The 11,785-nt window shown below is 43.7% G+C and overlaps 1 protein-coding gene across 3 annotated transcripts; it reads left to right on the top strand.

Moving 5' to 3' along the window:
- The first annotated feature begins 771 nt into the window (after nt 1-771).
- LOC109934190 (transmembrane O-methyltransferase homolog) lies at nt 772-11,276 on the top strand. 3 transcript variants are annotated; one of them, XM_048603731.1, is made up of 5 exons: nt 772-1,092; nt 2,084-2,133; nt 8,266-8,533; nt 10,138-10,334; nt 10,827-11,276. In XM_048603731.1, exons 2-5 carry the CDS (start codon nt 2,098-2,100, stop codon nt 11,160-11,162), a joined length of 837 nt encoding a protein of 278 aa, XP_048459688.1. In that variant the 5' UTR covers nt 772-1,092; nt 2,084-2,097; the 3' UTR covers nt 11,163-11,276. The 3 variants fall into 3 exon arrangements, with proteins under 3 accessions (XP_048459688.1, XP_048459687.1, XP_020388609.2); XM_048603730.1 differs by having other exon boundaries at nt 2,033-2,133; XM_020533020.2 differs by lacking the exons at nt 772-1,092; nt 2,084-2,133 and having other exon boundaries at nt 8,158-8,533.
- The last annotated feature ends 509 nt before the right edge of the window (nt 11,277-11,785 follow it).

Genomic DNA, 11,785 nt, shown 5'->3' with positions numbered 1-11,785 from the left:
GACCACCAACGCATCCATTATTTCTAGGGCCACTTCCCTCGGTACTCTGGTGTGTAGATTATCAGGCCCGAGGGATTTATCAACCTTCAATCTATCAATTTCTTCATTATAATTTCTCTAACCACCCATCCAGCCAGTTGACCTTCTTTGAAGTTATGCTGTACACACAAAGGGCACTGGTTAGACTTCAACTGGGGTATTATGTACAGTTCTGAATTTGACACTATAGGAAGAATATGAAAACAGTGGAGAGAATTCAGAAAAGGTTTACTAGAATGGTTTCATGGATGAAACACGTCAGCCCTGAGAAAAGAGTGGAGAAGACAAGGCTTAGAGATTAGATATAAATTTTCAAAATCACAAGCAGTCTGGACAGATTTGATGAGGAGAAACTTTTCCATTCATAAAAGGATCGAGAACCAGACAGCACAATCATAAAGAAACGAAAGTTAGTAAAGAAGCAAATGCAAGATGAGCAGAAAGTTCTCACCATGTGCAGTTAGGGTTTGGAATACACTGTCTGGAAGTGTACATGCAGGCATTCGAGGGTATTAGATGATTATTTAAATAGAAACAATGTGCAGAGTCGCAGGGAAAAGGCAGAAGACTGGCACGAGGTTAAAACGCTAAGAGCCGATACAGACGCGATAGGCGAAATGGCCTCCTCCTCCATTGCACTATAACAATTCTGCGATTTATTTCCGCCACGTTCAGCTGGAAGGCGCCTGATGTTCCCGGAACATTTTTAACTCGACAAGCCTTCCGGTCTGTCACGTTGTACACTTGTATGCTTTTGAGTATAAGTGACAATAAAACTAATTCAGTCATTTCTGTCGAATTGCTCAAGGCTAATAACTTCTGCACAGATCATCAATATTGTACTTTTGCCGATAGAAGTTGAAGTTTCCTTTGGAAAGTTCATAGAATAATTAAAATTCGCGAATGGCCGTGAAGGGACAAATTTATTCCACCACTTTCGGCTGGAGGGCGCCTGATGTTCCCGGATCATTTTTAACTTGATAAGCCTTGCGGTCTGTCATGTTGTATGGCTCTTCCGTCTGAGGAATCCCCCGTAGCAACCGGACCTAAACGGTAAGTTTCACCTTTCGAGTTTTAAATAGAGGTTTTAATACTATTTTCAAGCGATGAATTTTAATCTTTACCAATTGATCTAAATTCGGGATTTCCTAAGCGGATGCTAGATCGATTGTTAATTTAAAATTTAATTTAATTTATTTTTATGTTAAACAAAGATACCAAAGGATATGGGCCAAAGTCCACGAGTTGGTCTATGGTCCATGGTATTTGGAGTTAAGCCATAGATCAGTCAAGTTTTCGTTGCATGGCGAAACAGGCTCGGGGAACTGAATGGCTTACTCCTGTTCCTATTATCCGAGGAGCAGTTTTCTCTAAACACTCTTGATGACAGAAGTGAGCATCCCCTCGAACCTGTTCCAGTCAGACTGATCTCTTCTTACCCAGCAAGGCTACTGAAATGTTGGAATTGCTTTTGAGTCCAATTGTTTTATGTACCGCTGACAGGGCTGTTCTTTTTTATTCATGTTTATTTATATAGAATTGAAAATATAAATTATTTATTTAGAAATACATGAAAATACTTAGTGTACAAAGAGTCCAGCAGTTGCTTCCAGTTGGTGCTCCGGTCCAACGATCGTAGTTTCGAAAGCGGGAGGAATGTTTGCTGTTCGGCCTGCCCACGGTGTTAATGGCGGACTTCATATCCCAGAAGGCAGCGCGATGGTGAATTGGTGCTTTGGCTGTGGCGCATGCGCACATTTCATTCACAAAGCAGCCTCCACCTGACTGTGGAAGGGAAACTATGTAGATTGTACATCTTCCTGAATCTTCAGCCAGGCAATCTCACATCTCCCTCTCTCGTCTGGATCATGGAAAACCCAGGAAAGCATTGAATCCTGCTCCAAAAAAAAACTCAATTTTAAAATCTTTTGTGTTCATATATCTTTTGTTTCCCAACCTTCCTGATCTTTGTCATATCTTTCCTGCTCTACAGCCTTCTGAGGCATCAGCACCTGACCAATTCTGGCTTCTTATGTGCCCCCAGATTTTAATCGCGTCATGATTGGCTACTGTATCAATAAAGGAACATGCAAGGTAGGAACACAAGTGGACCTTTCAGCCCTTTGATACTTCTCAACCATTCAATAAGATCATGGCTAATCTCTATTTCAAATTCCATGTTCTCATCAACTCCCAATAACTCTTGGTTTCCCCTGTGTCATAAAAATCTATCCAACTCTGTCTTAAAACTATTCAATAACCCCAACTCCATCGACTTCTGAGGCAGAAAGTTTCAAAGTCACACAACTCTCTGAGGGAATAACAGTTCTCCTCATTTCTGTCCTGAAAGGGCGACCCTAATTTTAAAACAGTGCCCCCTAGTTTTGTGACAGACCCATAACAGGAAACATTCTTTCCTCATCCACCTTGTGAATACCATTCAGGAGCTTATACATTTCAACTAAATTGACCCCACTCTTCCAAACTCCAATGGAAAGAAGCCCAGGCTGCCCAGTCTGTCCTCAGACAACCCATAAGCAGGAAACTGGAGAACAAGAATGGGCTATGAAATGACCTTGGCAACTAGGGTTAAAGAGAATCCAAAGGCATTCTATACATACATTAAAAACAAGAGGATGACGAGGGAGAAAGTAGGACCACTCATGGATAAAGGAGGGAACTTGTGCTTGGAGGCAGAGGATGTGAGCAAGATCCTAAATGAGTACTTCATATTGGTATTCACCCAGGAGAAGGATATGGAGGATATTGAAATTAGTGTGGAGCATCCTAACATGCTAGGGCATTTGAGATCAAGAAAAAAGTGGTATTGGATCTCTTGAAGAGCATTGAGGCAGATAAGTCCCCAGGGCCTGATGGTATCTACCACAAAGTCAGATATCACATGAAAGCAGGTGTTATAGTCCAACAGGTTTATTTAAAATCACAAGCTTTCGAAGCACTGCTGTTTCATCAGGTGAAGTCCAGTCCAGTACTGGCATCTCCACGTACCTACCCCAGGTTACTGAGAGAGGCAAGACAGCAGATTGCTAGGACCTTGACCAAGATCTTTGCATCCTAGTGAGCCACTGGAGAAGTCCTAGTAACTCTCACATTGGTGATTGAGAAGCTATTGGAGAGAATTCTCAGGGTTTGGATTTACACGCATTTGGATAAACATGGCCTAATTAGGGACAGTCAGCATGGCTATGAGAGGGGCAGGTCATGTCTTACTAACTTGATTGAATTTTTTAAGGAGGTGACGAAGGTAGTCGATGAGGGTAGAACAATGGATGATGTCTACATGGATTTTAGTAAGTTTTCAATGAGGTCCCTCGTGGTAGGCCCATCCAGCAGCTAAAGATGTGTGGGATCCATGGTGACTTGGCTGCTTGGGTTCAGAATTGGCTTGCCCATTGAAGGCAGAGGGTAGTGATGGAAGGGTGTATTTCAGGCTGGAGGTCAGTGACTAGTGGTGTTCTGCAGAGATCCATACTGGGACCTCTGCTGTTTGTGATATATAAATGACTTGGATGAAAATGTAGATGGGTGGGATAGTAAGTTTGCAGACAACACAAAGATTGGTGGAGTTGTGGATAGTGTAAAATGTTGTCAAAGGATACAGCAGGATACAGATTAGTTGCAGATATGGACAGAGAATTGGCAGATGGAGTTTAATCCAGATAAGTGTGAGGTGCTGCACTTTGGGAGATCAAATGTTAAGGAAAAGTATACAGTTAATGGCAGGACCCTGAGCAGCATTGATGTACAGAGGGATCTTGGGATTCAAGTCTTTAGCTTTCTGAAAGTGGCAACACAAGTAGAGAGAGTGATAAAGAAGGCTTTTGGCATGTGTGCCTTCATTCATCAGGGAATTGAATACAAGAGTCAGGATGTCATGTTGCAGCTTTATAAGACTTTGGTTAGGCCACAGTTAGAGTATTGCATTCAATTCTGGTTGCCACATTATAGGAAGGATGTGGAGGCTTTGGAGAGGGTGCAGAAGAGGTTTACCAAGATTCTGCCTGAAGTAGAAGGTATGAGTTATAAGGAAGGCTAGAAAAACTCACGTTGTTTTCTCTGGAGCAGCAGAGGCTGAGGAGGAGGGGGCAGTGACATGATAGAAGTCTATAAAATTATGAGATGCATAGATAGGGTTGACAGTAAGAATCTTTTTCCCAGAGTTGAAGTGTCTAATACTAGGTGGAATGCATTTAAGGTGAGTGGGGGGGAAAGTTTTTTACACAGAGAATGGTAGGAGTCTGGATCACGCTGCCAGGGATAGTGGTGGAGGCAGATATGATAGGGGTGTTTAAGGGACTTTTGGATAAGCACATGAATATGCAAGGGATGGAGGGATAGGGACCAACGAAGAGAGAAGGGATTAGTTTAATCTGGCATCATGTTCGGCACAACATCGTGGGCCGAAGGGCCCATTCCTGTGTCGTATTGTTCTATGTTCTGTGTTCTAACCCACGCATTGAGTAAAGCTCCTCTGAACCATCTCCAATGCATTCTCATCCTTTCTTAAATAGGGAGACCAAAACTGAACATTGTATTCAAGGTGTGATTTCACCAATGCCCTGCACTTTCAACTGCCTGGGTCCTACGAAGAAACAGAGCAGAAATAGGCCACATGGCCCTTCGAACTTGCTCCACCATTCAATAAGATTGTGGTTGATCAGATTGTTGTCTAAGCTCAACTTCCTGTCTAAGCTCCATAACCCTTAACTCCCTTGATTATCAAAACCTACCTAACTCAACCTTGGATAAATTTCAAGATCCAGCCTTCCGTTCCCGCTGAACGAGAGAATTCCACACTCCATCAAACATCTGAGAGAAAATGTTTCTCCTCATCTCTGTCTTAAGAGGGAGACATCTTATTCCAAAAATTAGACTAAAAACTAGGGGACATAGTTTAAGAGTTTCCTCCTTAAATCTCTCTACCTTTTTCCTCTTTTAAGATGTTTATTAAAAATGACCTCTTTCATCAATCAAATTTTGGTTGCCTGACCTAATATGTGACTCAGAGTCAAATTTTGTTTTGGTCCTGTTAAGTGCCTGGAGAGACTTCAATATGTGAAAGGTGCTCTTGCTTGCAGAGGGTTGTGCACATAGACAGAGAGTGGCTTTGGATGTGATGCTACACTAGATTGACAATCTTCTTGCTATCAAAGCTTGTGCGTTTCACGTGACTATTACATGTGGGGACATTAGCTAGGGATCAAGATGGATCAAGATGGATCAAGGTTCTCAGGCACACACAAGAAATAGGGTCAGAAGGGCTCCATTCAGCCCCTTGACCTTGCCCCACCATTGATAAAATTATGGCTGATCTGATTTGGCCTCAACACCACATTACTGTCTACCACACCACCAGCCTTCCCTACCCCACGTATCTCTGGACTCTCCTGTCAATCCAAAATCCATCTAACTCAGCTTTGAACATATTCAATGACCTAGCCCCCACTATTCCTGAGAGAAAAGAATTCTGAACACAGTGGTGTAAATCTGGAACTGTCTGTCTTGAGAAAGCTGCAAATTACAGCGTTCATGAATGAAACGGTTTATTGCTCATCCAGGATATTAATAAATATGGTTCAAATGTGGATAAATAGATATAAATTACAGATCAGTTATGATCCAATAAGATGTTTGAACAGACCCAAGGGTTTGAAATGGCCTTTTCATTGTCCAATTCCTGGCTCTGTTCATGAAAGACTGCACAATGGGTGCAGATGGAATTGCCAGTTATCTCTGTTCAAGTTCTGACACTAGCTGTCAGCTGTACCTGATGCTGCTTTGAGCTGAAGGTATGCAGGCCAGAAAGGGTCCTCAGAGCTAACAAGCACAGCAATTAAACTGGTTTCTGAGCCCAAACTGTCCCAGATAGAACAAATCCCAGCCAGTGAGAGAGTAAAGGTTGACAGACTACTCTGTGAATATTCTTATCTCATTCAGGGTAAGGACTTGATGTGCCTCTTAATCTTGTTCAACTTGGTTCCTCGTTATTTCATTAATGTTTCTTCTGTCTTCTACTATGAAGGGAGTAACAAAGTATTTGTTTAATGGCTCAAGTTTCTTGTGAAAGCTTTATGGTACAATAATGTTACATAGTTCATGTTAGCATGTTAGATTTTCATATTTCAGCACTTAAGGATGTGCAGTGTAGTGACTGAAACTGAATCAAGTTCAAGCAATATTTCTGGTCTTCATCAAAACAGGATTGTTTATTTCAATACAAAATATTTTCCTGGGTCCATTTTAATGCCTCCAATTTAAGCGGATGGGGGTTCGGGAGTCTTTATTCTTGGCTAGGGCTGGATGTGGGAGAACAGGGTTGAACTCTTTGGACATGAATGTACAGGCAGGTTTCTATGAAAGAAACAAAGAATCCTTTTCACTGGCTTTTTTGCAGCAGCAATTGGATGTCAGAGAATAACCCATTAGGCCATGTTCACCAACAACAAAGAAATACCAGGGTTTAAAACAGTTTCACACCTAACCAAAAGCAATCTGAGCTCCGTGGTATTCATTGCCAGCCCAATGGGGTCCTGATCCACAGTTTGGCAAATGCAGTTTTATATCCTTTTGAGGCTTGAGCTCAATGCCTCGCTAAAAAGACAGAACTTCCAACAGTGCAGCACTCCCTCAATACTGGCTGTCCAACAGTGCAGCAGTCCCTCAGTTCTGACCATCCAATGGTGCAGCACCCACTCAGTTCTGACTGTCTGACAATTTAGCACTCTCCCAGTACTATCCCTTCTTCCTTGCTCTTATTAGACTGCTGAATGGACTTCTCTAATTTCAAATCTAATGTTGCTCTTGCTTTTGTGTACCTCCTGTGCAGCCATAACCTTGTATGCCTCGCTCTGTCTAAACACCCTATGATCTGTCTGTCCTTGTATGTTATGATCTACCTGTACTGCTCGCAAAACAAAACATTTCACTGTACTGAGGTACAACAATAAATCAAATCAAATCAAATCAACAATGAAGCACTCCTTCAGTACTGACCTAGGACAGTGCAGCACTCCTTTGGTCTTTACATATGAAAGAGGGTTGGTGTAGTACAGTGTTAGTGTCCCTAATTCTGAACCAGAAGGTCCAGATTCAAGTCCCACCTGCTTGAGAGATGTGTCATAACAAATACCATCAAAGTTTTTACAGTACACAAACAGGCACTTCGGCCCATCGTGTCTGTGCTAGTCAATAACATCTATCTATTGGAATTGCATTTTCTAGCACTTGGCCCATAGTCCAGGTTTCCTGCCCCTAGTACCCTTATGGGCAGCATGTTCTAGATAACACTCTCTGGGTGAAAAGACATTTCCTCAAATCCCCTCTAAATAAGAACATAAGAACTAGGAGCAGGAGTAGGCCATCTGGCCCCTCGAGCCTGCCCCGCCATTTAATAAGATCATGGCTGATCTTTTTGAGACTCAGCTCCATTTACCCGCCCACTCCCCATAACCCTTAATTCCTTTACTGTTCAAATCTTCTGCTCCTTACCTTAAAACTGAGCCTCGTGGTTACTGACCCCTCTGCCAGGGGAAAAATTCCCCCTATCTACCCTACCCATGCCCCTCATAACTTTGTACACCCCAATCAAGTCACCCCACCTACTCTGCTGTCAGGACGACAACACTAGACTCTCTAGTCTCTCTTCATTGCTGAATTGCTCCAGGCCAGGCCACATCCTGGTGAATCTCCACTGCACCCTCTCCAGCACAATTACATCCTTCCTGTAGTGTGGTGGTCAGAACTGCACACAGTACTCCAGCTCCATCAAGACATCCTTGCTCTTATATTCAGTGCCTTAACTAATAAAGGCAAGAATCCCCTCTGCCTTCTTAGCCACTTTATCTACTTGTCCTTCCGCCTTCAAGGATCCATGGACATACACACCAAGGTCCTTCTGATCTTCTGTACTCCCTGTCCGGCCATCAGAACAGATTCAAGATGTGACTATCTGTTCACCTCTGAACAGGTTAGTTAGATGTAGGTAACACAGTGCGGAGCTGGAGGAACACAGCAGGCCTGGACACGATATCCGAGGTTAGTTAAACATATGTGCAATACACGCCCTGTGAGCTAGAGGGTGAGAGAGTTCTGCTCACGGAGCAACATTGGATACCTTGAGCAGAAAATGATTTGGCGAATGATTGCTACAGGATGTTGAGTTTCCGCAGAGATTTAATAACGCTCCGTGTATCCTGCTCCTCTCAGCTGAAGACGTGGCTTCCTGTTCTGGCTGCAATCCTGGTGCCCGTCTGCACTGCCCTGGCGAACCGATATCACCACCGGCTGATCCGCTTCTACCGTCACCGATTCCTGGGCTGGTTTAAGACCTGCCTGACCGGAATGTCCCCGGAAGAACGGGCGTTCCGTTACGTTTTGACCAACTCGACACACGGGAAGCCCGAGAGTGTACTAAGCACATTGGACGAGTGGTGTGGCAAATACGAGTGTGTGACAAGCACCGGCCCCGCCAAAGGTTAGGTCCAGTCACTTAGTCACTGTATCCCTGTACACCACTGTATCAAAACCTTTCGACTATCCCGGAAGATGACAGGGTCATAAAACTATTCAGGACTTTCAGCCCTGCGCTAATGCTTTACAGACTGATCCCAAAACAATCCCACTGCCTCACATTTTCTCCGTAGCCTTGTATCAATCCAAAATAATTCCCCTGCCACATAGCCTTACATAAATTCCGCAATAAATTCAACTGCCCCACGCTCTTCCCATAGCCGTGTCTCAATTACAGACTCATCCCACGGTCCCACACTCTCCACAAAGCCTTGTATGAAACCCAAACTAATCTCACTCCCCACTGTGGAGGCAATAGCCTAGTGGTATTAACGCTGGGCTGTTAATCCAGAGACCCGGATAACATTCCGGTGGACCCGGGTTTGAATCCTGCCACAGAAGATGGTGGAGATTGAATTTGATTAAAAAAAAATCTGGAATTAAGAATCCAATGATGTCCATGAATCCATTGCTGATTGTCAGGAAAAACCCATCTGGTTCACTAATGTCCTTTAGGGAAGGAAACTGCCATCCTTACCTGGCCTGGCCTACATGTGACTCCAGACCCTCAGCAATGTGGTTGACTCTGATGTTGCCCTCTGGGCAATTAGGGATGGACAATAAATGCTGCCCAGCCAATGACATCCTCATTCCAATAATGAATAAAGGAAAAAAAAATAGACCGATGGCAATTCCAAAATTGATCCCACTGCTCCACACCCTCCCTATAACCTTGTATCAATACCAAACTGATCCCATTGCCCTGTAGCCATACATCAATTCCATAATTAATCAAACTGTCCCTTGCTTTCCCTTTAGCCCTATGTCAATCCCACTACCCCAACCTCTCCCTATAAACCTATATGAATCACAAAATTAATCCCAAACTCTCCCCATAGCTCTGCATCAATCCCAAAAACCAATCCCACTGCCCTCTCCCTGTAAATCTATCTGAATCATAAAACTAATCCCACTCTCTTCCACAAAACCTGTATTAATCCTAAAACTAATCCCACTGCCCCAGTTTTCTCCCCATAGTTTTGTATCTTCCCGTGCCTCATATTTATTCCACTTTCCGTAATAAAGCTGGTCACAGTCATAATGTGCATAAAAGAGCAAGTAATGTGTGCATAGCAAACTGCCAAAGACAACAATATAATACAAAGCAGTTGTAGTGATGCAGGCTGAGGGATTAATATTGGCCCTGGAGTGTTCAGGGAACATTCTTGCTCTTTTCCATAAAGTAATCACATGACCTAAGAGACCAACTGTGGTTTTACTTTATTGTCTGATCCGAAGGTCAGCACCTCTGACAGTGCAGCACTCCTTCAGTACTACATTGGGCATGTCCGCCTCCAGTGCTCAGAGCCTCCAAAGTGGGATTGGAACACACAACCTTCTGCCTCAGAGGTGAAAGACAGTGTCACCCACTGAAAATACAGGGGAAGTGAGTTTAATTGACTAGCTTTTTCAAAGTGCCAGCACAGCCATAATGGGCCGAAAGAGCCTCCTTCTAGCCTGTGTAAAACTGATCACAGGCTGCTGTTTGTAATTGTGGATGTGTTGCAGGTCAGATCCTCGAATCAGTGGTACAGCGCAGTGGCCCGGTCAGGGCTCTTGAGCTGGGAACAAATTGTGGTTACTCAGCAATTCGCATTGCAAGGCTCCTCACACCCGGAGCAAAGCTGTATACATTGGAGCAAGATCCCAAAACTGCTGAAGTGGCTGAGGAAATGATGCTGGTGGCAGGACTGAAACACACGCAGGTAACTAAGATTGTCTGTTACCAGAGTCCCAATGCTGGAGGTTTGGGGTTTTGCGGGGTGGGGAGCTAATCGTAAAAACATACCCCTGTCCTGTCTCCTAGTTCTCGTGAAGAGGAACGTTGGCAGGAGGAGGCCATTCAGCCCAGTCAAACCTGTTACACAGTAACAGGAGGAAGGCATTCCATTCACTTGTTCATTACATATGGGTCTCATTTGAACTTGGCATCAAACTTGCATTTTTGTCAGTGCAGCTTTCCCCTACTGCAGTGTCATGCTCCAATCTCTGGAATAGGGATTGAACCCATGACTTCCTGGCTGAGAGGCGAGCGCTGCTTACTGAACCATGGGAACCAGCCACCTTGACAAATCTGTCTTCCCATCCACTGAATCCTCTTATCTCCTGTCAAGTGCCGATCTGCTGAAGGCCCCTCTCATTGAAGTAAATGGGGGCCCACTGTACATTCAGTTCTGACACGTGTCTCATCTCCCCAGTTCCAAGTGATCACTGGATCTCTTTGTGAGGTCATTCCTCGATTCAAGAAATGGCTCGGGGTGGAGACATTCGATTTTGTGTTTCTGAACCAGGGGCAAGGTGCAGACTATTTGAAGAACCTGCGTCTGCTGGAGGAAGAGAGACTGCTGTCAAAAGGCTCGGTGATCCTGGCCAACTGTATAACTTGCTCAGGGGCAGCTGGATTCCTCAGCACGGTCCGTGGTGACCCTCACTATCGCACCTCATTCCACCCCTGCCCAGCTCCTTACGAGAAAGACATCGCAGATGGAATGGAAGAGTTGGTTTTCCTCAAGGACGATGGAAAAAGAAATTAAGTCGTACCTCACATCTCTCCTGGAGTTAGGGAAAAGTGGTCAGTATGTTTTTATTGAGCGGTTTTCTTCATTCTCAGAAATGGCTCAAAATAAAAATCTTTGAAGTTCTTACAAGTTGTTATTCATGATAATATTCCTTTGTTTAAATATTTGTGCCATAAATATTGAAAATCAAAACACATCACACTATGCAGACATCGATAGAGAACTAATACAGCAACTTCACTGAGGAAATGGTAATGTCACTGGACTAGCAATTAAAAACCCCAGGCTAATGTTCCAAGGGTTTGAGTCCTACTGTGGCCAATGGTAAAATTTGAAATTAATGAAATCTGACTTAATGGTGACCACGTAACCATAAAATGACAATCTGATTCACTAACATTCTTCATAGAAGGAATCTGCTAACTCGAGACTGAACTGACCCTCTGGGCAATTAGACCTCACATCCCATAAACAAATTTTTAGAAAAAAAATCTTTCACCATTCAGCTTCTTCCAAGTCCTCTCAGGCAAACTGGATTCCGTCTTCATCCCAATCCCTTCCAAAGTCCCATTTCCTTATCAACAGGACCAAAGCATCCAAGGCCCATTCTCACTCACTCGAGAATTTTTTTAAAATAT

The sequence above is a fragment of the Rhincodon typus genome, chromosome 12, assembly GCF_021869965.1.
Source record: "Rhincodon typus isolate 14 chromosome 12, sRhiTyp1.1, whole genome shotgun sequence".
Lineage (NCBI taxonomy): Eukaryota > Metazoa > Chordata > Chondrichthyes > Orectolobiformes > Rhincodontidae > Rhincodon > Rhincodon typus.
This window is presented reverse-complemented; position numbering and strand designations above follow the sequence as displayed.